The sequence below is a fragment of the Drosophila novamexicana genome, unplaced genomic scaffold (assembly GCF_003285875.2).
Source record: "Drosophila novamexicana strain 15010-1031.04,08,12 unplaced genomic scaffold, DnovRS2.1 tig00000108-arrow-pilon, whole genome shotgun sequence".
NCBI classification, from domain to species: Eukaryota; Metazoa; Arthropoda; class Insecta; order Diptera; family Drosophilidae; genus Drosophila; species Drosophila novamexicana.
The window spans coordinates 3135001-3162897 of NW_020824772.1; the positions used below are offsets into that span (position 1 = coordinate 3135001).

Genomic DNA, 27897 nt, shown 5'->3' on the forward strand with positions numbered 1-27897 from the left:
AAAAAGGAAGTTTGTAATGTGTGTTCGTAACATAAGTAGATTTTGTTTTTTTTTTTTTATGTGCATACGATATGTTTTACTGTAAATCAGCTCGAGGACGGCAATAAAACTAAAACTAAAACCAATAAAAATATCGATGTTAGTTATTTACTGGCAGACATTGTGTCGCTGCCAAATAGGCAACAACAAAAAAAGAAGTTGCAACTGCAGGGATTATACATGCTTGATGTTTTCCTGAGTGTATGTGTGTGTGTCTCTCTCTCGCTTTGGGTTTAGTTGGACATTTATACCAGTTCCCCTTGAATGCTGGGCAGGGTCAGAAGGTACCATTAACATTGTCAACGCTTGGCATGATTTATGCCGCGTGCTGTTTTAGCCGTGGCCCAATTATGATATGGCCGAGTGTGCATGCCACAACGGGGCATCCAGCCAGCGCCAATAATAATGCAACATTTATGCCACGCAACGAGTGGCGCCATTTTGCAGCACATTCAATTGAGTGGGGGAATGCAGCTGGCAGAGCCGTGAAACCCTATTCCAATGGGCTATTTATAGTGCACGTTAATGACTAAAGTGTTGTGCAACGTAAAATTACAGCTGCAACACTATAATACCCACACGCATTGAATTGCTCCTGGTTTTTAGCACTAATCGATTTTATGGAGTATTGTTTATTGCATATGGATTGTATAACACGTATTTGACGTTAATTAAAGTGTGTGCGTGTGAATTCCACTTCCAGAACTGAACAATTTGTATTGAAGGGTATTATATATACTGGTATACAGAATATAGTTTTCTACTCTGTTGTAATTTATATATTAAATTGAACTCTATTTTCAGGTAATCTGGCTCAGTTTCCTTAGACTTTAAACAATTCATGTGGCGCATACAAATTGTTGCTAGATGTTTGGTGCACAATAAACTCTGTTGCTTGTAGTACAACAAGTGAAGCTAAACATGAAAGTCCCGTAATTGAGTTTTGTTGAGTTATCAACAAAGTTACGACACGCCGGGGAGCACACAGGGCAGAACCGAACACAACAGAGCAGTTGAAGCAGCGGAAAATTATAGTACAGGAACTTTTTTCAGCATTGGAAAATGCAACATCAAAATATAAATAAATAAATAAGCCAAGGGAGTGGATTGCTTTTCGCTTTTAGTTGGGTCTGGCAGCAAAGTTTCAACAACTTTTTGCTGCTTACGCAATGCATAAAATCATTGGTAGAACACACACACACACACACACACACACAGGCCCTCACACGCACAGCAACAAAAGTCAACTCGAGTTGTTGGCCATTTAAGTGCCCGCACAATTTTGCCAAATTAAATCCAGTTCAATCGTAAACCTTCCAGTTGCAAGGGGCAACCAAAGCGATGGCATCTCAAGCCAGCCAAGCAAATCCGCACGCTGTTTGGCTTAAATTGTCTGAAAAAGGGTTTATAGTCATGCCGTTTTATATACTAGCTACCCAGATGCCCAGCTGGCTAGCTGGCTAGCTGGCTGGCTGGGTTGTGATAGTGATGAAGAGAGAGGCAAGCAAACCTTAAGCACTTATCTACATAACATTGTGAAAATATTTGCCAGACCTACTACTCCAAGCCCGGCCAGCTCTCTTGCTCTTTATTGTGATTGCCTGGCCAAGAGCGTTCCGTAATAAACTCTGCCCATTTGTAGCGTCTCAGAATTGTTTTCATCATGTCATACAACTTCCAAATTGTCTGTGCTTTGCGCCTGCAGCTAGCAAAAAGAAGCAATGTCAATTCATGTTTTTTTTTGATGCTGTTTTTTTATCTCTTCTTTTTGGATTTACTCATTGCTTTGTTTTCTTGATTACATCTACATGCCCTGTACATTTCAATTAAAACGTCGCTTGCAGCTTTAAATTTTTGTTGTTGTTTCGACAGCCAGAAATTAGAAGATATATCTAACGGGCGAGAAAAAATTATTTTGTTGTTCTTTCATGCCTACTTCCCGTTAATTTTCTGGGCATTATGCACAGTTTACAATCGAATGCCTGCCACACATACACAGGCACAAATACAATTTTAGTCCCTCCCAGCAAAAAAGCTGTGGGCTGACTTACGCATGGACAGAAACTGAAGACTGGCGCAGCAACAACAACGAGCTCGGTCATGGGGACATTCAAAAATGTTTCCGCTTTTCACGATTCCTCTCTGTCTGTGTGTATCTGGCATTTTCCATTGCTACAAGTTTTTCCAATTTTCGTATGCGCTTACAGAATGTCCCACGCTGGTGGAGCTCTTAAATGATTTCACTGTCTACCCACTGGCGTTTAGCACTGGCGTTATATATCATATATTTATATATAAATATATATGTGTGTGTGCGTATGTAGCTAGAGTAAAGGTGCAGCCTTGTAGATAAGACTTACGTGTGATGGTGCTTAAAGATGTTACCGCTGTCAGATGTAGTGAAGGTATATTTATTTATTTTTGCTTATAGAATATAAAACCTACATAGTTGTGTTTTACATTATGAACTCTGTCGTATATTTGCCTGATTTCATTTAATTGTAGAGCTATACGTAGTTCCTATACCAAAGCGAATATTGTTATTTTATCTTTATATAATATAATCGAATATATATACAAGTTGTTTATCCGTAATTCATTTAATCATAGTTGTTTTTTCGTAGAAACTCCCAACTATCTCTGTCGGCTGTCTGTCTATACTTATAGACTAGCAAAGTAAGAGTTAAAAAATTAAGAATGTGGGCGCTTGCGACCTAAACGTAAATCATGTTTACTACACAATTTATTTATTTCGGCCCATATCTTTAAAAGTTGCCGAAAGCATTTTGCTGTTGTTGCTGCTGAAATTGTGGACGTGCTGTTTCTGCTTAGGCCAACCACTTGAATAGTCTACCCAAATGCTTCGTGTAAGTAAAAGCTGGCGCTATTTCTCAAAGATCTCAGTTGTGCATATATTTAAAGGTAACTACGTGTATATAGTATACCCAAAAAGCAACTGAAGGCAATGCCTACTTTTCTTGTTTGTTGCTGTTCAACATTTAGCGTCGTTTTGTGTTCACTCATGACTAGTTAAATCCATGACAAAGTTGGCCCGGCCGAATGCCTGTTGGTCTTTGCTATTTTCCATTTTTTATTAATGAATTCTCCTGGCTCAATGAAGCGTAAATTTGGCACAGCCAGACAAAGTATTTTGGCAGCAACTAGACAGCATTAATGGCACTGGCTTAGGAACTGGCAATGTTGGACTTTAGATGGGGGCGTCATAAGTGGCCATAACGTGGCTACTTCTTCCATGGCCAATTACTATGGCTGTTGGCCATTTTCCTTGATGGCGCTTCATTTGTAACCGTATTTATACTTGTATTTATATTCGTTATGGCGCTTAGCTTTGGTATTTTTTCAATGATGAGTTGGTTGAGACCCCCCCACATGCATACTTCGCAAAAAGTAGGCGATAATTGAATTTGTCCGTGAAGCTGTCAATTATTGAGTGCCACTAGCAGTTCATCTAAGTTGGCAAGCTAATCAAACTTAGCCAGGAGCTAGGCAGCTAACAGCAAGCTGCAGCTCCATTTATTTGCCGGCAATTATAGCAAACACTGCACAAATCAACCCAACTTGACGACTCGTGTTGCTCATACTCGAACTGCTGGCATCAAATAGATTGAATAAATGGGGCAGCACGACTGACGGGGCGAGTGCTGTGCAGCGATAGCGCCTGTGGTCTGGATAAATGTTTCATTGTCTGTATTTGCCTATTTATTTGCACCGAACCTGTGTAGCCAGTCAGCAAACAGGCACCAACAGCAGGCAGCAGCCTGGCATCAGCACCACTTGACATTGGCCACATCTAACCGCAGACATATTTGATGATTTTGCCACCCCCACCCCACCAGCGCAAAGGTGTTCGCACTGTACTTCAGTGCGGATTGTTCACTGAGCGCTGCCAATTTTACAGTTGAGTTCATTATAGAACTCAATTCAATGGCGCAGGTAAACGAAAAAGCAGCATTTTGATGTATTATGGGCAGCCAAACACAGGACAGGCCAGAGTCAAAAACATCCTTCGAATGTTTGGCAGTCTTTCCCATGAGTTTCGCCTGTGCTTTTAAATATTTAACATGCAATTGCTACAGCTCTTATATCTTGCATTTTTTTGTAAATCATTTACGCTTCATGGCCTTCAAAAGCGTTACATTCCCCTGGGCTAATCCGCGTCTGTCTCCCTTCCCTCGCTCGAAGCACTTGAGTGCTCTCTCTCTGTCATTTTATCTATACCATTATTTATGCTTCATGCAAGGTGCTGAGCGCAGCCCGCACTTTTAAAAGTGTCTCCCAAGTGCCTGAAATTTATGTAATTCACTTTGGCATCCCCAAAGCTACTGCTCGTAAATATCCATAAATTGTACAACGTACCCTATTTTTTTTTTTATATACAAGTGTCTTTAAATTCCTATGCGATATAATGCAGGCTGTCAATGTATTTACATCGGAAAGTCGCTCTCTAGGCATTTGGAATTCAGCCTGTAACTTAATAAATACCTTGCCTAAATATTCATTAATAATTAATACAGCTATAAATTGAACAACAGCGGTAAGCCCTTAGAAATTACCATTGGGAATACCAGCTCGTGTCTAAAATTGCTGTAAAAGATGGGCTTGGTTTGGGTGTTGAATCAGTTCCGTTTTTCATGACTACAAAATTAAATTCTTTTTCTATTTGTTCGTCGTTTTTGGTTGTGTTTAGTAATGTTGTTTGTATTGATGCACAATACATATACAATTTTGAAAATACGGACCCAAAGGGCCTCATGTCGTGTCACGAGAGTATTTGGCAATTCTGCCGAATTGTAGGCCCCTTATCAGAAGCAGAATCAACTCTTTTGACTTTATATTTTTGTAGCATTATATCTTGTGTTTTTTGTCTACTTGCTTTCGGTGCTGCAATAAATTTTTTATGTTATTTATGCTTGCACGAGTCCTGTTTACTTAGCCCACGGCATATGCACGGCAATTTAATGCCATTTATATAGCTCGAAATGTAATTTGATGGACTTTTAATCTATGTGCTTTAGTGCTGCTGCTGTTGCTGATCAAAGGCAGACTGCCAAGAAAGTTTATTAAAATGTAAATAGCAGATTTTTTTCTTTTATTATTTTTAATGCAAAAGACGTTCTTTAGGTGGATGGTGCATGGCATATTTCTCTTGAACATTTTCTGTTCTTGACGTATTTGAAAAATTTCATTAGCTTATCGCCCTCACTAAAATTGGTTGTCAATTAAAGCGTGTAAAACGTTTAAAGCAACTTAGTTTAATGTAAGCATTAATTTGTAAATTACTGCTTTAAGCCATTGGAATATACATGTTCTACCTTTCATCTAATTCTTTCATCTATTCTAAGCCTTTTGACAAAAGGGCTTGTTCTTTGGCAAAGAGTTTACGGTTTGTAATTAAGATAAAAGCATTCCGGAAAAAAAGCTAATCAAATTGCTAAATTTTTGTCTTTGTTCTTTTATACATATACTTTTTTTCAAAATGCGTATACGCTTAGTTGTTTTAAAAGCAGAAAATATGATTAGCTTTTTAGCTCTCGTTGGCGGCTTTCGGCCACCTTTTGGGTGGTTAGTAAGCAATAATTTGGAAAAAACGGTGGTCAAAATTGGTATGTAAAGTATCAAAAACAATTGTGGTATGCAAACATGTCGTCATAAGTCTGTATGGCTTAGGTATCGTTCAAAGTTGCTAAATTCAAATTCAATTTCCAAGCATCAAGAGCAGTTACTAGAGTCTCAGCTAGCTTTTACTTAGTTTTTTAGTTGGGCTGCAATAGGAACAGTTAGGTCCTCCCGATGTTAAGAACCGCGGAATGACCTCATTGATTTTCAATTTATTGTTTGGCAAGGGGAGTACCATTAATGCGTAGTCGCATGATGACCATTAGAACAGCTTTGCATATATTTGAAGTTGACGCTGATAACGAAACGACTTTGGTACATTTTCAACAATATTCATATGATTCGAGTAATTTCTTCTATATATGCAAAACAGCGAAAATGGAGCGCTGTTTGTGTTTTATTATTTCTTTTTTTTTAATGAAAGATAATAGAAAATTAATAGCCCGCTATTGCATAGATGCGTGGTAAATATTTGAGCGCGCACAGACACATGTTTTATTATCGTTATGGAGGTACAGGGTGTTTTATTTTCCCTCAAAGTACTTGAGTGTTCTCGTTTTTGTTGCATGCGTCATATGTTTGTTTAATATATATTCAACTTTGTGTTGACAGCTATGACCCAGAAGCATAAATCATAACATTGTGCGCTTTTTTTTTTAATGCAAATACGTACTTATATGTGTGTTTTTTTTTTAGAAATTGTTGCGCAGTCAGTTATGAATTTCTAAGCCAGTCAGAGCCCAAGATGCTGCAGACCACAGTTGAACAATTTGATGTTTTGTTTATGATAAATACAAAATGAAACGATGCTTGTCATTTGAGAGTTGATTTGGCAGCAAAAATCTTTGAATTGATTTTGTGTATGCAAACAGAATGTGCATTAATTGAAATGCAATTTAAGAATGCATATATTAAACTAGAGATTTCAGAGGGCAAAGCAAACGCTTTGGGGAAATCTAAAATTCATTTATGAATGAGCAATGAGCTTTCAACAGCAAACAGACAACATTTCTACTCAACAGATCTGAGCGCATATGCGAATGGGGCAATGCAAATTATTCACATACACACTTAGTTGAGACAGGCTTGAAATATGTAAATAATGGGCTAGCGGAAATATAAGGCAGCGACAAACAGGACACTGGCAATCGGATGCCTTCTGCGCCACAAAGCATGCAACAGCTTTTTGAGTGTGCCGCATGTGTGCGCCAGACTCAGAAATTTGTCACCTTCTGAAATCAGATGTTAGAGACTGTGTGGGTAATTGTGTGCGTGTGAGTGTGCGTGTGTGTGATTCTGACAAGCACAACTGGGCATTTGTTGTGTTTATGGGCTACATATGCAAAATGTCAATGTCAGGAGCACATTGCACTACAGCGAGTCCAGTGGCTCATTGTTTGTGCAGAGCTCAGGATTGTGCCAAACTCTGTCTTGGCTGCTTGACAAAAAACATAAAACAAAACACATACACTAATAAAAATAATGTCGCCCTGACGGCTGCAGCCAACTTGGCCATTGTCCTTGCCAAAGTGGGTCAGTTTTGGCTTAGTTCTTTTGTGGCCTTATTGATTGCCAGCACAAGTGTCGCTGACTGTTCGCCAAAAATCTGTGCAGGACACGCCCTGTCCTGAGGCATACTTTACATGCTCGGATTGCAGCTGCTGTGATTTTAGCAAAAGGTTACCCAACTCAACAACATGTTCAAATTAGGAGAAAACTAAGAAACGGCACAAGTGCCCTCAGGAAATACTCCTATGTATTTTCGAGAACCACCCAACTAATTGACATTTAGTTGTAATGTTTTTGGCATGTTCTTTAAGGCATAAGCAAACAACTATCAGCTCAATGCCATGTACTTAAGCAGGCTGCAGACCCTGGCAAATTTGGTATAAGCCAAATTCTAGGAAATGATAATCCTGCTGATACTGATGACGCATTTAGGTATGGTATTCATATTGCCATTGGTCTCATTTCCGATTATCATAAGTCAATCACATGACCCTAACGAACCGCAAACGAGTGACAGCTGCATACTTGTGGCTGCCCCATCTAATGCGAAATCTCTTGGTCTTACCTAACCATCAGCTACACATCTCTGCGGTTGACTAACGCTTGTGTTAGTAATGGTGTGGGTGAGGCTGTACTTGTGTTTGTGTCAGCTGGGGTTTTCTCCATCTCTTGCGCTTACTCTCAACCACACAATTTTAACAGTATCGCATTTAAGTGGTATTAGCATCGGATTGTAACTAAGCTGTATTGCTAGCTGTTTGTCGACATTCGGTAACAAGAGATAACATTCCTTTTGAGAAATATATACTCACAAAAGCTAATGCAGGAAATTTCACTACAGACTTGACTGTACAAAAGATTTTTCAGGACAAAATATCTTTGTAAGGAGTCAAATTTATTTGCAATGTGGTGTTATGTATGTAGAAATCTCTGAAATAGTTATATGTAATTTCAATGCGCATTTCTAACCATGTATACATCTATGTATATATCTATAAATATAGACAAGCACTTGGCTGTTTAAGTTTTACGAGTGTCCATTAAGTAATAATGATACCAATCAAAATACCAGACCGCTTAATGCGCAACTTTTAATTGTATTATATATAGTATTTTCGCTCTCGTCGGCTAATCGAATGGCTGGCGAGTAAATTGCAAAACATTGCAATGATAAACTTATGATAAAGTTGGCAGTCGTTGTGTGCACATTGAAATGCTTTTAATTATATAAATTAAATGCAAATTCTCTGGTTTTTGTAATTACAAGACGATCCCTTATACGGACCACGCTGTTATAATGCATTAGTGAGTATTGCCCGGCCTTTCCCGTGGCACGTATAAAATATATTATCTAAAAGATCATTGAAAATAAGTTTGAAACCAATCGGACCGTAAACAAATAGCTTTCATACAATCGCCTTCCGCCAATTTACCACTGTTGCGGTTAAAATTTCCAAAATTTCGCTGGAACACGTATTCATTATTTTCTTACGTAGAGATTTGACAATAGTTTGAAGCAAATCGGACAAAACTTACAACTTCATCCACAGAATCGTACAATCGTATTTCTACCGAGGAATTGAATTCTGCGAAAAATGTGAAACACCCCTCAAATTAATTTGAACAAAAATCTTTGAAAATTAGTTTGTTTCACACAAACGTTATCCTCGATTTTTTCACACTTGAGGGTGAAAATTCCTGAAACCCCGTCTTAACGTGCAGCTTGCTAGCTCTTACGGTTTGGGCTGTGTGTTCATCAACAATCGGTCAGTCACTCAATCATTCAGTCAGTTAGGACAAACAGTTTTATACCTAGAGATTACTGCATAAGATGTTTGTTCTTGAAAAAATATGTTTAATTTACCGTGTACCAAAACTGTTAGCTTATAAAAGGCTTTTAGCCATTTTAGCTACATACTTTGCTAAAATTTGGTTAGTCTTTTAATTAATAAGTACATAAGTAAAGAGAATTTATGTACATGCATACATATATTTCAGGACATGCTATCTTCAGCAGAATGCTAATGTATGTAACCATGCAATGGATATATATTAAGAGCTGATTAAATTTTGCAACGACTGCAAATTAAAGTGAAAACAATTTTAAGGGCGTCCACACAAAATGCAAGCCAGACACATGCAATGCCACAGAGTGTGGGCAAAAGTTGATCCTTTGCCGCACTCTGGCACACACACAAGCCCACACACAGCCAAACAGCCAGACAACACACACAGAAACACGTACATCCAAGTTTAACGCAAATAAATTGCGCATTCAGAGCAAAATTAACACAGAACGACAAAAACTAGGCGAGGCCGAGACCAGGATGGCAAAAAAAAAAAAAAAAGAAAGAGAAAAATGAAATGGCAGGCAACAGCATAACGTAGCTTAAACAGAAAAATATGTGAAATCCACAAATGTAAGAGAGCACAAAAAAAAGGAATAAAATCCATGGCCAAAGCCAAGTGGGCAATGTAACTAGCTAAAGTCAGGACACCCACGCGGACCTGCTCCTCTTGGTGTTCTCGGTGCTGCCGGGTTCTGCTCAGTTTTGGCCTTTTTTGCCAGCATCAGCAAGAAAAGCCAGATGCAGGCAAAAAGGAAGACGCTTCCATAACTAATGTGGCAGAAGCGAACTGCGGATATCCGTTTGGGTCATCGGGCTTCTTCTTGATTGAAGTTCAGTTCTAGCAGAGCTTGTCTCCGTTTTAATAACTGGACAAGGTATTCTGCTATTCCAGCATCGGTCGCTACTTGTCTATGCAGGCAACGTTCAACTGACCCGAAAGTCGCGCCTGGCATTCAAATTGACGACATTATACTTGGCTGTGTGGCTGGGCCTGGCCAAGGCTGTCATAAATATGATAAGGGATGGCAAATACGTTAACAGGCACTCTACTGACAGTTCCCCCAATTCAAAGCTCTAGCTTTATCTTAATTAATAACTCAATTGCTGCTTGCTTAGGAGAATGGGTTAGAAGGAGGAGCTCGAGCTGCATAGAAAATACCTAAATATATTTTTGTGAGCGTTTATATAAACATTTTGTGTACACAAGACACACACATCATCAACGAGTTGAAATGCTCGACTGGCAATTACGCTTCACCAAAAAACTATTGACTGTTCAGTAGAATTTCATTATGATGATCATAACAAAAAATAAGTTATAATATTAACAATAATTATAGTAACAAGAAAGTTCAGGAATGTAGAGAAACTTTCGAATTGTACCCCAATAGTATCATATTAACATATAGTTTTAAGACTTCTTCTCTCCACAATTCAATTACTTTTTATTAAATTTTAAAACTTTCAGCGATACTCTAGAAAGTGGCTAATATATTCGTCAGCCTGTTATCTTTTTATAGAGTAGATTCCTATGAACATTCGTCAGATGATTCTTTCTGAATAATGGATTTCCTACCCAAACAAAAAAATGTATATACTTATATAGAAAATATGACTTCAATCTCTTAATTTCTATTAACTCTATCGAAGTGCTTCTAAAGAGTAAAATATGTAGGCCTTATCATTTTCAAACAGCATAGCACGAATGCCCTTTGGACCTATCCTCCAGACACACTGAAAAATGGCTATCGGTTCTAGTATAGTTGTTGTTACTGCTTAATTTTGTTATGCACATTTACGCCATTTCATAAAATTTTCATAATGGTCGCCAGCCTGCATGGTTGTGGGTGTGTGCGGAAGTGTGTGTGTGTATCGCCGAGTGACTGACTGACAACGTCGATTCAGTTTTTATAACGTTATCGTCACGGGAACTGCTGCTGCTACTGCGTCCCGTTGCCTGCGCTAATGGCGTAAATGTTCAATAAAGTGGCTTTTAGCGCTTTTTGCACACACACACACACACATACACACAGACATATAAATACCTACACAGAGACACCGAGCAACACGGCCTGGCCGGAAGCCAGAGCTCATGTGTTCGTTTTAGTGAGACTCGTCAATGCTTCAGAATCTGCGCCTCATTCTGTTTTTAGGAGGCACTACACGCACTTTATGTGCTTTACCTTTTCAAATAAATTGAATGGGGATATTAATTTAATGCAATGCCGTGCGAAGTCGTGAATATTGCACGACTAAGTGTGAATGTTATTTAATGTTGGCACTTAAGTGCTTGTTGCCGTTGATAAGCACTTTATACACTCACATCCCTTTCAGTTCAAATCTTTAGATAACTGCTTAAAATTAAATGTAATGTTTAGGCCTATACGAAACTGAGCTCTCCTTAAAGCTGCCTGATGAAACTTGGTGCAGTTGCTCTTAATAGCTGACTATCTCAACCAAACAAACTGCACAAAAAACCAACTGCTATATTATTTAGTTGTTCATAAAACTTGACTAACTATATGAAAAGATTCCTCCTGATTCGGATTAGGCTGTCGTTAGTTTTCATTTATATGAAAAGATGAAAAGCATTGAGACTTTTCTTGTAGCCTAATAAATCAGATTTTGTAGCAGTGCATTTAGAAGTCGCATATGCCGCACTTTTATGTCTCTTTGTTTATTTGTTTAGCTACGCATTTGAAAAATAATTAATTTGCCAGCCGCTTGATTGCTAAATTTTGTCTGGCTGAAATTTGTTTTGAATGTAAACACTCACATGGTCCAGACATGACCACAGTTTTATGCTTTGACTGATGTGCACCGCCTGCTCCAGCTCCAGACGAGCACATGTTGCCATTACTGCTGCTTCTGCTGTTATCCATTATTATTAATGTATCGTCGTATATATGGAAAAAGCTATATGACCATGAGTTCATGTATAATTTAAAACTGCCTATAGCTAGGCGACTGAAAGATCGCTCAATAAATGTTTCCCATATGACGCACAGACAAGTTGATAAGTGAAAAGAGGAGAAAGAGCAACAATTTATCGCTTAACTATTCCCAGAAACAGCTAAAAGCTAAACATATTTCTACTATTAAATATAATTTTAGAATAGTACATCAGCGGGGTATTTTAAGTTTATGATGCCACCAGCACATCCTGCCATCACGCACTCTGGCCAAGGAGGCTTGAGGAGAACTTTTGTCTTTCAATTACATTTCTGCTGGCTGCTCGTGACGCACCACTTGAGCTGAGATACCCTCACGCACGTCCCAGTATATCTCAGCCCTTCCATAAGCCACAGAGCTACTTCTCTAGTTTCAGCTGCCAACTGGCATTGTTGCCACTTTGCCTCACATTTCTTCTTGTTCATTTCCATGATTAATAAATGTCGACCGCAACATTACTGACACCTCAGCGACAACTACAACAAGAAGAACAACAACGGCACGTCGTTTGGACAAAATATGTTGCGGCTTTTTTGCCCAAAGAGCGACTCACTTGAGGCAGTTTTTGCGGTGCTTGTTAACCAAGCCTTGGTTACATACACTCGCACCCATGCCCGCAGACACACACTGAGTGCACTCTTCATGATACAAACGTACGCAGCTCCTTTGTCACAACTAGGCGACAACAAGTACACGTAGAGACAACGTGCAATAACTGTCAAGGGACGAGCTGAGGAAGACATCCGGCAAGCGGCACAACAATTTGAGTGAAATTTTTCGAGCAAAGTAAAGCATACAAAGTGTACATTTGTATATCTGCACATATGTAGATACACATACACAAAAGCCAATGCAATGCCATAGACAGGCTTCCTTGTGGTCCTTATTATGAATTTTACACCAAGTTGAAGAGTAAATAAACCCACATTTTATATATACGCTCTACTCAATGGATGCAGACTGTATAGAATGTCATATTCCGAACTCGTCCCTATTAAAGCAGCGTTTAGAGCACTACAAACACCTTTCGACCCATTTTTAAAAAAAACTTGCCCGTTTTGAATTAGGAGTGAATCACTTTTACAGAGGAGCAAAGCCGAACAACGTAGTCTGATCCCCATACCAAAACCATTTAAAACTTATCTTGCGTGTTTTAGGCTTATTAATCCATTAAGAACGTGCTTATACATTTTCTTTAGTATAGCATAACTTTCTTGCCAAAGTCAATAAATTAACACTTTATAACACATATTTCATTCTAGATAAATGCGCCGGCATTTGGCCCAGCCTAAAAAGCATATCCAATCAAGCACACGAAATTTCTGTAACATCAAAGGCACGAAATTCTGTTTTAGCCAAACCCAACCTTGAAACTAAATGAAGCCTGTGTGTGGAACTGCGCCAAATACCGCAACGCTGGATCTTAGACGACGGCCACAAATTAGCCAGCCTGCCATAGATTTGCTAGTTTGAAGCAACACGCATCCAGCTTCAGCTTAGCTTAAGGTTCATCAAAAGCTGAGTACAGTTGCGTGGCCCGCAAAAGCAAAGCAATTCGATCCATAAAAGCCGCAGGCTGAACAGCTGGTTGCAAGCATCGTGTGTTATTTTTTGAGAGCGCCAAAGGATTCATTAAAAAACCGCCAACCTGGAACTAATGGAATTAGAGAATATTGTGGCCAATACGGTCTACTTGAAAGCGAGAGAAGGTGAGTGAATATTCCCATGGGCCACAAGCACAAGTTTCTAACCAACCCGTACAAAAACTACTCACGAAATATACCAGACCATGCTTTTAGGCAACAAATCCTTCGAGGGCCACCGAACGCGTGCCGAAGTGCTTCTGTGTTGGCACCTTGTCTTGTCTGGGAGCCTGCAGAGCCGCATCGATTTTTTGTTTGGCTCTGATTTTCAGGGCGGGTGTTAATTGTAATGTAGTACTGAAACATTCACCCAAACCCAAACCAAGTCCTTTTTAGGCTTGGGCTGGGCAGCGCTAGCCTGGGCTGAGCCGGGCAGTTGTAGTATGGCGACTGGCACTGCCCTTTATCTAAAGTTAATGAAGCGTTAAATGTTTGCGCTCCAGCAACTTATTCATTTTCATGCTTCATGTTACAGCTTTAAGTGCTCTATTTGATTCAGTACTCGGTACTGGCAGATACTTGTACATTCTGTCATTGAGGTCACACCTCAATAGCTAGGCGTCCTGTGACCAGTCGGCAGTCAAGTTCAGTGTCATTTTCTTGGCTCGTCTTATATAACACAAAGGCAACCCCAACAATTTGCGATAAAATATTGTAAAATTATGCAGAGCAGTTATTGGAACATTTCAGCAAGCTGAAGGTCACCTTCGCCAAGCTCTGCATCACGTTTAAGGATATATGTATGTTAATTTATGGATAGAAATGTATCTAAAGATTGCATGCATGATGACTTCTAATGACTGCACCCGTGAAGGAGTCATTTAAATTAGAATATCAACAACATCAACAACAACGCCAGCAGCAGCAACAACTACAATACTCAAGCTAATACATTTGCACACTTTCTGTTATTCAGGTTCAGTCTGTACCAGCTGAGCAAAAGACTAGTCAAATATAAAAAGCGACTCGAGCGGCCATTGGAATGCATCCGTCAGATACTTTTCTACGCCGCTCAACAGATTTAAATGACAGAAACGTGCGCAACATTTCAATTTATCTAGCAATGTAATATTTAAGAAACGTTTGTTTATAAAGAGGAGGTGTCAGACGTCAGGGGCAAGAGAGAGAGAGAGAGAGAGAGAGAGAGAGAGAGAGAGAGAGAGGAAAAGATAGAAAACATATATTTGCAATAGATTTAACGACCCAAAAAGTGAATTTTATATTCGTATAAAAACAGCAAATGCCGTCAGCTACAACAACATATTCGTTTGGCCAAAACTTTTATTTTCTTTTTACTTTTTGATGTTCTCTTGAAAAACTTTTGACTGCGTTTTTAGGTCCACTTTTTTTAAGGTCTGGCACACAATTGCTTCTTATTTGTAGCTGCAGCAAAACTCGTTTCGATGGTGTTCGACTAGAATATACCATGTACCAAAAACTGAATTATTTTTACATATGTACATATAATTGTATGGATTAAATTACAAATGTGCATATAAATAAGAGTTCAAAAAGTCATTTTCTTAGAATTACTTTTGTATTTATTATTGATTGGTCATGGAATTGTTATTATATTCAGTTGCTATTCCAAATAAGCATGTAATATTCTTATTGACTTTATTATTTTTGATTCGGAAATAATATAAAAAAATATGCAAAAATTGGTAATTTAAAAACAATTGATGGTTGAATAATATTGTATCGACCTTTGCAGCTAAATAAAGTTATATATGCTCAATTGATACGAAGCTGTCCTCATTTACTTTTAACTTTTTTTAAAGGGAACAATGTACAGTGAGATATCCTTTAAAATAATTTCAATATGATAATTTATTTCTGTTTAACTGCAGCTGCACTGCCCGAGGACTTTCCACTTCGGATTTTTGTGGTTTTCCTGCCCCTTTATGATGGTTACCCAGCTGCCGTAAGGCATAAGTATATACACATCACATAGTTCGTATCAGCATCGCTAGATGTTGTTTTTGTGGGCTTTGATGCAAAGCTCTGCGCGTGCCGCAATGCCAAAAACGAGTGCTAATCATTGGGAACGTCTCAAAATGAAATTGTCTTTGCCAGCATAATTATGCGCCTCTCGGCTCTTCTCTCTGCCAGTCTCTAAGTTGCTCTGTCGCCTTTTGTTTAAACAGCAAAAACTATGCTTGCATTGGATTTTTTTTTATGAATTTTTTGAAATGAGGACGCATTAAAATGGACGCAGTGAATAGAGACAGAAGAGATGTCGCCTTCGAGGGCATAAATTTTGCCTAATGCGCTGCCATAACGTTGATTACATCAGAGATAGAAACATTTTGAGGAAGAGAGAGAGAGAGAGAGAGAAAGGGAGAGAGAGGTAGAGAGAGAATAATAGAGTAAACTGCGGATACGAATGCTGTTTAGGGGTTGACCAGCGTTTGGAGCTAGAATAAAATGTGCAACATTTGATTTGATGGCCACGGGCAGCTATAAAGGGCAAAATTTGTAGCATGATGACACAATTTAAAATCTTTTGAAATTAACAATCACATATCACAGTAAAAGTACTTGTAAGCTCGCTAAAGTATTCTTGTTTCGTTCTCCTTTCTGTGCTTTATTTAATGTAAATATTTGGCAAATGCAATTGCAAACACTTAGGTGCTGTGAACTGCATCCTGTTGGCATAGCCTTGCGTTTGTGCATTTCTTTACACCTTTTGCCCCCCTAGTTGGCGGCGCCCACTTGAATTTTGCACCAGAGTCAAGCCGTTTGGTTCAATGACCGCTGGTCAAGTCAACAACTTGCGTCTGCTGTGTGGCAACTGTTGCCGCGCTACAATACACGCCAATTCATTTCAAGTGGGTGTGCGTGTATATTTTGTTGTTATAGTTGTTACTATTGTACTCTTTTTATCAGGCTAACAAGCTTTTAGTTATGTTGTATGCTAAGCAGCTAAAAAGAAAAAAATAACAGTTGTTAATTATCGCACGCAATACAATGCAACAAAAGCCGCTGGTGCGGAGGCGTTTCATGTGCCACGTCCAAGCTGTTTCTTGTGCAAAGTGTGAGTGGGTATGAATGCGTGTGTGTGTGTGTGTGGGTTGTGGCAGCTCTAGTCCGGCGCACATTTCAAACACGCCAATTACTTGTAGCGTCCAATCAGTCAACCGGTCTGTCAGTCAAACAGCCAGTTTAATATTTCAGTTAGCATAGGCTTCTTATCAACAAGTGCAGATCCTGTTGTGCCTGCAGAGTGTCCTGGCCATGTAACCGGCAGCACGCAATCCTGTGGGTGTCACTCATTGCGGTCTGTAATGCTTGGTTGCTTATCTGCATTTGCAGCACGTAGTCAGCCGTCATTTGCAGCACTGCTGCTGCATTTGCGCTCCCTTTCTGCCCATGCATATGTAATTGCAATCAAAGCAACTTTTGCCTGCGAATCGCAGCAGACTCGTTGATTGCCACAAAATGTCATCAGACTGTGGCATACTAGAAATCCATTTTAATTATATGCAAAACGCTGCCAATAAAACAGAGTTTTACAATCAAATAGAGCCGACCAACGAGCCGAGTAGGGAGGCTGAAACATTCCCGCTGACGGGCAACATTTCATTGTCTCTTTTCATTAACACTTCGCGAAAGCAAAAAGTTAATAACACAGCAGAAAATACACTTCAATAGATTTGATACGCACGACAAGTCGAATTATAAACTGGCTTAATATGTTTAATATTTCTGGCAACGCTACCTTTAACTATTTAAAGCCAGAATAAGGGTATTTGATAGTCGCTTATGCGACAGCACAGTTTTTGCTTGTTGTTATTGCCGCTGCTTTAGAACTTCAAGAGATTGGCTTGGGAACCCGGTAGCCCCTTAGCATTTGTCGTTGATACTGCTCTTCTACTTGAGACTGAAAACAAGCTGTGTGTTATTTTTTTTATATTTATTTTTGTTGACGTAGGCAAATAATAAATACTAATACGCTAAGCCACAAACAGTGAAAATATGTTTTAAGTGACGCGCTGCTACGTCAGCAAATGAATATTTAATCGGCATATTTAATCTGCGGCCCGTGGCGTATGCGTAATCTACGACTTATGAATATTAACTTACCTCTTAAACCGCCGACTGTAATAAAATGATAGAACTAGTTATTTTAGATTATCAAATATTTCTGTATGTAGGTTATCTGTGAGCAGCATACGATTTTAAAATGAATATTCAAAAGTACTTACAAAATGTTTTTTGGCTACATTTTGTTATGACGCTTGAATTTGCCGTTGTCTCATTTGTTTGATTGCTTGTCAGTCAATTGATTGTAATCATTTTTATTTTTAAACTTTAATTGTTGCCGTCGCATGACATTCGAGTGACGTTTGTATGTGCCTCTTATATTCGAGCTCAGTGCTTGATTGTGTGTCAATTATATCCGTAAATTAAAGTATATTTTCGACTTTGACAGAATGTAAATTGCATGTAGTTTGTCATATGCCAGTGACAGAACTATAACATAATTATAATTGTGGGGCTTGATAACAACTTTGATCAAGCACTCAATGGCTCCATTGCATTTTATCAAGTGAAATTTAAAATGTTTTCTATTAAGAGCTATCGTATGGTTAGCAGATTGGCATAAATGAAATGCAGGCCCTTTCATTTCAATTTGTTTTTATTGCAATTAGAAAATGCTTAATCGTAATAAATATGGTTTACAATTGCGCTTGCCTTAAACCAATTGAAATGAAAAGCTACAGTTACAGTTCGACTGCATTAAATTGCCGACTATTTGACATTCCTCATTATGCAATTCAACGGAATTTTTGTATTTTAAAATCAATTTTGTTTGGGTTTAAGCCCTGAGTTAATTTGTTACAAAAAAAATAAACAATTTGCGTCTGTTACAAATTTGTTTCTTTTCTTATGACTCGCGCTTACTGGACATAAAATCTCTTATTTAAAAACAAATCTTTAAATACAAAGCTTTGAAATTTACCATCTCAATACATTTGCGAAAATGAACTTCTAAATTTTTCGTTCGAAATTCCGAAATTACGGAATCAGTTTTTTATATCTGTTCAAGCAAAATTCTCAAAAAGCAATTAAAAAAATCTCACTTTATACAAATTAAAAATGATGTAACATATCTGCAATTTGAAAATTGTATACAGTTTATGGAAGCCACAACCCACGAATGCACATACTAAAATCTAAAAAAAAACGAACAACATTTTAATTAAGTTAAGTTCTTAGAACTTTATAAAACAAACCCATATATTTTGTAGTCCTGGAACTCGCTCAAACAAATGCTACAACAGCCTTCATCGTTAGCATTGCGCAACATTATGTAATATAGTATAGGAATTTATTTTCATAATTGCACGCACGTAACACTGGGAGCTAGCCACAAAAATGGTGGTATACATGCCTATATATACTCTGATATATAAAATATAAATATGTATATTTATATTCTAATATATTCAGCACACGGAGAGTGTTGGGGTAACAAAAGAAACCGCTGTTGCTAATGCAGCAGATAAGCGAATCAAATTATGCACCGTTTGCTCGACAGAAGCCACCGGCCATTAATTCAAATTTATTGATTGTATTGACAATTAACTTTTTATATTCTGTATTTATTTATATGGTCCGAAAACAAACATTTCATAAGCTGCCCGGGGCCAATATACGAAATATTTATTATTTTTGTTTGCTTCAAAATTAATTTCGATTTAATGCGTTAATGTGCACCCCATATAAAAGTCAAAAGGTGATGCCGCAGCGTTAGCCCAGGAAATTTTTTGATTAATTTTCCGACGGACATCGCGTCGTATGCGCAATGAGGCAGCTTGAACGAACGGGCCTTATTTGTCTGTGTTAAGCAGATATCTTGACTAGCTGCAGCCCAGTTTCCGGACCTCAGATTTTATGATTGATGAACAAAAAAAGGTGCTGCCAGCTTTTGGGCGTTTTATGGTCAGCAACAACTATGCGAATGCCAAGAGGCAGCCAAGTTTAGATATCGTTAAATAAAAAGAATGTCTATAGTTTGCAGCTCGTACACGACCAGACGGCTCATACATATATGCATGTTGTATCTACATACATAAATATGCGAAAGCATTTTTCTCCAATTCTTCCTGTTTCGATGTGTTTTATGCGTCGACATAAAAAAGAGAAAACTTGGCATATTTTATGCTTACGCCCGTCATGAAAATGTAAGTGATGCTCAAAACAATTTTGCTGATGAAATAAAATTGAGTTATTCCATACGGCAAACTCGCACCAAATACGCACACACACACACAACCTAGTAAGAGCTAAAAATTTTAGGTATTTCTAGTATTTGTGTATATAGAATTTTGCATGTAAGAGACTAGGGTATGCATCATGTGAATGTATGAAAGAAGGCATGTGAATGCCTCTTGAGTGTGCTTCTCTTTACACTGTGTTGCACTGTGTTACACTGTACAGAGCCATATTGGCGGCGTATGTATCTCCTTGGCAACGTGTCGTATGCGCAATTTCGCAATATAAATGACAACATTTCAGGTTTATGACATTCTGTGAGTCTCATGCGCGCTACGCATATCAATTTCAATTCAATTTTGACAGCACATCTAACACATGCAACAAACATTTTCCAAATGCAGCATGGAAACATTTTACACTCTATTGGTGTCAGCTATTTGAAATGTTGTCAACAGCTTCGACCGATATTTTAGCTGCTTCACCAGCAGTTACAATTCCCCAGGGCAAATAAATAAATGTCAACGACAAAAGTAACCACATGAAGCGGCTCGTTTGCTGTTTTTTTGCTGCCGCTGTTGAGCCTCAAAAGCAATTATAAAATGCAAAGGCAGCTTTATATACACACACAAATATGCGTAAGTGTTTGTGTGCGTATCTCTTTTTATATTCAATCATCAGTTTTACAATTTAGCAATTGAAATTGCATTTCTGCTTTATAAACATAAACACAATAGAAGTAATGCACAAACCCACACACACAAAAATAAATTCGTCCTAGCCATCAGTTGTGAAGTGTTTGCCAGCTGTCAAGAGAATCAACATAAATTGAAAAGAAAGAGCAAAAGACAGGGGGGGTTGAGAAAAAAAATCTTAAATTGATTTTATTCATTGATAACAAAAGCTCAGTGTCAAGCGCTCTTTTGCAAATGCAATATTCAATTAAATTCTCCAGCTGCCATCGCAATAGCAGTTGCAAAAATTTCAATGCAACGTCGAGTTGGCATCCATTGATGTTTTGTATGGTTTGGTGCTGGTTCGTTGGATAGTTGATTGCTTGGCTCTCCCAATGGGTCCCATGTGGCTGAACTGATGCTGTATAAATGGCAACTCTGCTTAAACACAGCGACAAGAACAGCAATCGCAAGTGTAACTGCTAAAACAGTCATAAGCAATAACAACCAGCAGGCACAATGGGTAAACTAGGATTTCATTGAGTCAAAAATTATATTATGTCCATAATCCAAGTATCTATTGCAACTAATTTTAAATGTATACTCCTAAACCCCAAAGCTGCAATGCATTGCAGGCTGCAAATTGTACAAGCTGTCAGTATGTCAATTTCTTATGTTTGTACTTGTACATTTACAATAGTTAGTACAGCTACCTTATTAGAGTCCTACGTGCAGAAGAGGTAAAAAGTTGCGTAGGGAAGCTTAGAAACAAATTTTAATTTATAATCGTGACACACGTAAGGTGTACATATATTTCCTACATTATTATTTCCCTACATGCAGGAGAAGTAATAAATTCAGGGCCTGAAAGCAGTAAAGCTTCACTATTAATATTAGAAATTGCATCATTTCATATTTCTACTCGTTTAAGTTTATTTGAAAACCGATATGAAAACTATATTGCAAATGCTCTGGATGAAACTTGCATATATCATTGTGTAATTTGATCAGAGTACAATCCATATTTGTTCTGTATTTCCCCATTGACTGGTATATGCATAGAAAAATAATAATTTGTTATAGGTCTCAATGCATTAATCTTACTCTTGTGCTGTTGCCCATCTTCTATCTGTGTGCCATTGTGGTATTTGCAAAACCAAATGCACTGAACTTGCAATCAAACATAAAATGTTAACATGCCCCAGCGGTTGGACTGGGGCTGCCTACGCGAAGGGGTTTTCTTGCCACATCCCACTTGGGCTATCGTTCACTTGGCTGCTCAGCGCGCAAAAGCTGCTGTCAGCGCCATATGTGCAACTTGTGTGGTGCGCTCGACTTGAACTCTGAACTACAAGTTGCCATATGGTTTTATTTGCTCGGTTGTATTTGCTATTTGCTCAGTGCTGAGTGCATGCGGTGCATCAAATGAGCGTGTGGAAAGACAAAGCTGTAAATGTAGTTGCCAATTAATTTCTTTTGGCTATTTACAGTACCGATGCTAATTGCGCTCAGGTTGGTTTTGAGGTTGTAATGGTTATGCTAAATGACATGCGGTATTTAATGTGAATGAACGTTCAATTATTTTTCGAAATTTCGATAGTACGTCTGGCCAGGCGCAACGTTGCGTATGAGGGATTGCGTATACGCCAACGCTCAAATGTCAAGCGGAATCGCATGTGCAGAGTGCGATTATGTGAATTTAATTATAAATACGCTTAGCACACTAATGCGTTTATGTGGTTAAATATGTATGTATGGGTGTGCATTGGCATGTGAAACAGACCAGGCTTATCCCAGCCTGTCTGACGTAATTGCTAAGCACATGCTTATGCGGGTTCACAGCTACATACTGATGTGTGTATGACCGCTCTACTGGCGAGGCATTGATAACGTTGTGACGTATTTGCCAGGCTGCTGTCAATGCATTTTGCTTTGTCACTTAACAGCAGACGTCAGACCATTAGACTGACAGACAGATAGCTGACAGGCCAACGCTCCGTATTGCCAGATTGTCAATCAGCGCTTTGTGTGCCCTTTTGGCATTACGCTAAATATAACATGCACAATAAGTACACGCAAATAAGCTCAGTCAGAGCAAAAACAAATGTCACAGAGCAGTGCCGGTCACAGGTTGAAAGGCTCCTTTGCATTTTCAATAACTAAATTCAACTATTTATGCCTGTGCATGTGCGGAAAATGTAGTTACTCTTGTAACTTTAATCAACCTTGCCAAGAAAAATAAAACGTTTAATTTACTTTTCCAAAAATCAATAAGAAATACCAATAAAATCAAAAACTAAATTTCAGCTTAAGCGTTTATCCATAGTTTGCATTTAAACCGAAGCAATTTGTAATTATTTATTCTCTTTTGTTGTGGCTATGTACATTTTTATACATTGTTTAAATAAAATCAATAAATAGCATAATGGATAATAATAAATGGAATGCAAGCTAATAAATTTGTAAGCTGCCAAGAATGTGCTTGATTACTCGACTGGGAGGTGACTTGTTCATCTCCTAATTATTCTTTAGAATCTTTTTATTTAAAGTTTAACCGACCTATTGAAAATTTTGAGATAAAGTTGATCTGCTCACATATAGTACTAATAGAAAGGCTCTCGAAGTTATTGATGGAAAATGCTTACTTCTTATAATACCCTGTTCCGGTTAATGACTGCAGGGTATAAAAACTCATCGAAACCGAGAGGATTGCTGTGCAGATTTTTAAGTATCGCATATATTTTCATAGAGCCCGTTTAATTAGACATGTATGCATGTACAGCCAGGCGAAAGTCGAGAAACACGCTTGCAACATGGCTGGTGCACAGCAAAAGCCGTCGCCATCAATCAAATGGCTGCAAAATCTGCAGCAAGTGTTTGTTTATGATAACGAATGCAAATGTAGCAACAGGCATCAGGCCGGACCCGGACCCGGACAAGGCAAAAGGTAAACAGTGCACAGTGAACAGTTAACAGCGAACGGTAAACAACTAACATTTAACATCGATCATGTTGTACGGCTGTCAAATGAGCCGCGCGGATATATGTCGTTTTTAGAGCGGCGGAGCTATGTCGCTTCAAAACGACATAATCTCGCCATGATCAACGGCGGAGTTATGTCGTTTTGAAACGACATATCTCCAAGCCCCAAAAACGACATAACTCGGTCAAATCTCATCCGATTTTCACGAAGTTTGGCTTTTACTTCATGGGTTTACCTCTAGATTAATCTGGCATTCAAATCTCGACACCGATTTTTTGGTCGAAATTCATGTCCAAATCTTACCCCAAGATTCGTATATAGACATGGGTCAAAAATTACCACCCCCATAGCTCGGTCAAATCTCATCCGATTTACACGAAGTTTGGCTTTTTCTTCATGGCTTTCCCTCTAGATTAATCTGGCATTCAAATCTGAACACCGATTTTTAGTCGAAATTCATGTCCAAATCTTACCCCAAGATTCGTATATGTCGTTTCAAAACGGCATAACTCCTCCGTTGATCATGGCGAGATTATGCCGTTTTGAAACGACATATCTCCAAGCCCCAAAAACGCCATAACTCGGTCAAATCTCATCCGATTTTCACAAAGTTTGGCTTTTACTTCATGGGCTTACCTCTAGATTAATCTGGCATTCAAATCTCGACACCGATTTTTTGGTCGAAATTCATGTCCAAATCTTACCCCAAGATTCGTATATAGACATGGGTCAAAAATTACCACCCCCATAGCTCGGTCAAATCTCATCCGATTTACACGAAGTTTGGCTTTTTCTTCATGGCTTTCCCTCTAGATTAATCTGGCATTCAATTCTGAACACCGATTTTTAGTCGAAATTCATGTCCAAATCTTAGCCCAAGATTTGTATATGTCGTTTCAAAACGACATAATCTCGCCATGATCAACGGCGGAGTTATGTCGTTTTGAAACGACATATCTCCAAGCCCCAAAAACGATATAACTCGGTCAAATCTCATCCGATTTTCACGAAGTTTGGCTTTTACTTCATGGTTTTACCTCTAGATTAATCTGGCATTCAAATCTCGAGACCGATTTTTTGGTCGAAATTCATGTCCAAATCTTACCCCAAGATTCGTATATAGGCATGGGTCAAAAATTACCACCCCCATAACTCGGTCAAATCTCATCCGATTTACACGAAGTTTGGCTTTTACTTAATGGGTTTACCTCAAGATTAATCTGGCATTCAAATCTCGACACCGATTTTTTGGTCGAAATTCATGTCCAAATCTTACCCCAAGATTCGTATATGTCGTTTCAAAACGACATAATCTCGCCATGATCAACGGCGGAGTTATGTCGTTTTGAGACGACATATCTCCAAGCCCCAAAAACGCCATAACTCGGTCAAATCTCATCCGATTTTCACGAAGTTTGGCTTTTACTTCATGGGTTTACCTCTAGATTAATTTGTCATTCAAATCTCGACACCGATTTTTTGGTCGAAATTCATGTCCAAATCTTACCCCAAGATTCGTATATGTCGTTTCAAAACGACATAATCTCGCCATGATCAACGGCGGAGTTATGTCGTTTTGAAACGACATATCTCCAAGCCCCAAAAACGCCATAACTCGGTCAAATCTCATCCGATTTTCACGAAGTTTGGCTTTTACTTCATGGGTTTACCTCTAGATTAATCTGGCATTCAAATCTGAACACCGATTTTTAGTCGAAATTCATGTCCAAATCTTACCCCAAGATTCGTATATGTCGTTTCAAAACGACATAACTCCGCCGTTGATCATGGCGAGATTATGTCGTTTTGAAACGACATATCTCCAAGCCCCAAAAACGCCATAACTCGGTCAAATCTCATCCGATTTTCACGAAGTTTGGCTTTTACTTCATGGGTTTACCTCTAGATTAATCTGGCATTCAAATCTCGACACCGATTTTTTGGTCGAAATTCATGTCCAAATCTTACCCCAAGATTCGTATATAGACATGGGTCAAAAATTACCACCCCCATAGCTCGGTCAAATCTCATCCGATTTACACGAAGTTTGGCTTTTTCTTCATGGCTTTCCCTCTAGATTAATCTGGCATTCAAATCTGAACACCGATTTTTAGTCGAAATTCATGTCCAAATCTGACCCCAAGATTCGTATATGTCGTTTCAAAACGACATAATCTCGCCATGATCAACGGCGGAGTTATGTCGTTTTGAAACGACATATCTCCAAGCCCCAAAAACGCCATAACTCGGTCAAATCTCATCCGATTTCCACGAAGTTTGGCTTTTACTTCATGGGTTTACCTCTAGATTAATCTGGCATTCAAATCTCGACACCGATTTTTTGGTCGAAATTCATGTCCAAATCTTACCCCATGATCCGTATATGTCGTTTCAAAACGACATAATCCTGCCATGATCAACGGCGGAGTTATGTCGTTTTGAAACGACATATATCCAAGCCCCAAAAACGCCATAACTCGGTCAAATCTCATCCGATTTCCACGAAGTTTGGCTTTTACTTCATGGGTTTACCTCTAGATTAATCTGGCATTCAAATCTCGACACCGTTTTTTTGGTCGAAATTCATGTCCAAATCTTACCCCAAGATTCGTATAAAGACATGGGTCAAAAATTACCACCCCCATAGCTCGGTCAAATCTCATCCGATTTACACGAAGTTTGGCTTTTACTTCATGGTTTTACCTCTAGATTAATCTGGCATTCAAATCTCGAGACCGATTTTTTGGTCGAAATTCATGTCCAAATCTTACCCCAAGATTCGTATATGTCGTTTCAAAACGACATAATCTCGCCATGATCAACGGCGGAGTTATGTCGTTTTGAAACGACATATCTCCAAGCCCCAAAAACGCCATAACTCGGTCAAATCTCATCCGATTTCCACGAAGTTTGGCTTTTACTTAATGGGTTTACCTCAAGATTAATCTGGCATTCAAATCTCGACACCGATTTTTTGGTCGAAATTCATGTCCAAATCTTACCCCAAGATTCGTATATGTCGTTTCAAAACGACATAATCTCGCCATGATCAACGGCGGAGTTATGTCGTTTTGAAACGACATATCTCCAAGCCCCAAAAACGCCATAACTCGGTCAAATCTCATCCGATTTTCACGAAGTTTGGCTTTTACTTCATGGGTTTACCTCTAGATTAATTTGGCATTCAAATCTCGACACCGATTTTTTGGTCGAAATTCATGTCCAAATCTTACCCCAAGATTCGTATATGTCCGCCGTTGATCATGGCGAGATTATGTCGTTTTGAAACGACATATCTCCAAGCCCCAAAAACGCCATAACTCGGTCAAATCTCATCCGATTTTCACGAAGTTTGGCTTTTACTTCATGGGTTTACCTCTAGATTAATTTGGCATTCAAATCTCGACACCGATTTTTTGGTCGAAATTCATGTCCAAATCTTACCCCAAGATTCGTATATGTCCGCCGTTGATCATGGCGAGATTATGTCGTTTTGAAACGACATATCTCCAAGCCCCAAAAACGCCATAACTCGGTCAAATCTCATCCGATTTTCACGAAGTTTGGCTTTTACTTCATGGTTTTCCCTCTAGATTAATGTGGCCTTCAAATCTCGACACCGATTTTTTGGTCGAAATTCATGTCCAAATCTTACCCCAAGATTCGTATATAGACATGGGTCAAAAATTACCACCCCCATAGCTCGGTCAAATCTCATCCGATTTACACGAAGTTTGGCTTTTTCTTCATGGCTTTCCCTCTAGATTAATCCGGCATTCAAATCTGAACACCGATTTTTTGTCGAAATTCATGTCCAAATCTTAGCCCAAGATTTGTATATGTCGTTTCAAAACGACATATCTCCAAGCCCCAAAAACGATATAACTCGGTCAAATCTCATCCGATTTTCACGAAGTTTGGCTTTTACTTCATGGGTTTACCTCTAGATTAATTTGGCATTCAAATCTCGACACCGATTTTTTGGTCGAAATTCATGTCCAAATCTTACCCCAAGATTCGTATATAGACATGGGTCAAAAATTACCACCCCCATAACTCGGTCAAATCTCATCCGATTTACACGAAGTTTGGCTTTTTCTTCATGGCTTTCCCTCTAGATTAATCTGGCATTCAAATCCGAACACCGATTTTTAGTCGAAATTCATGTCCAAATCTTACCCCAAGATTCGTATATGTCGTTTCAAAACGACATAATCTCGCCATGATCAACGGCGGAGTTATGTCGTTTTGAAACGACATATCTCCAAGCCCCAAAAACGACATAACTCGGTCAAATCTCATCCGATTTTCACAAAGTTTGGCTTTTACTTCATGGTTTTCCCTCTAGATTAATGTGGCCTTCAAATCTCGACACCGATTTTTTGGTC

General features: G+C 38.7%; 1 protein-coding gene across 2 annotated transcripts in view; it reads left to right on the forward strand.

Annotated features, from left to right (window-relative positions):
• The window catches only part of LOC115772014 (G protein-coupled receptor kinase 2), an 85676-nt gene that overhangs the window by 16820 nt on the left and 40959 nt on the right, over positions 1-27897 (forward strand). Inside the window, exons 1-2 of one of the 2 annotated variants that reach the window (XM_030717945.1) lie at positions 2882-2906; positions 13250-13696. In XM_030717945.1, the coding sequence (XP_030573805.1) occupies positions 13645-13696 (52 nt within the window). In that variant the 5' untranslated portion in view covers positions 2882-2906; positions 13250-13644. Of the gene's footprint in view, positions 1-2881; positions 2907-13249; positions 13697-27897 lie in introns of those variants that run through there. The other variant, XM_030717944.1, reaches the window with a different exon arrangement.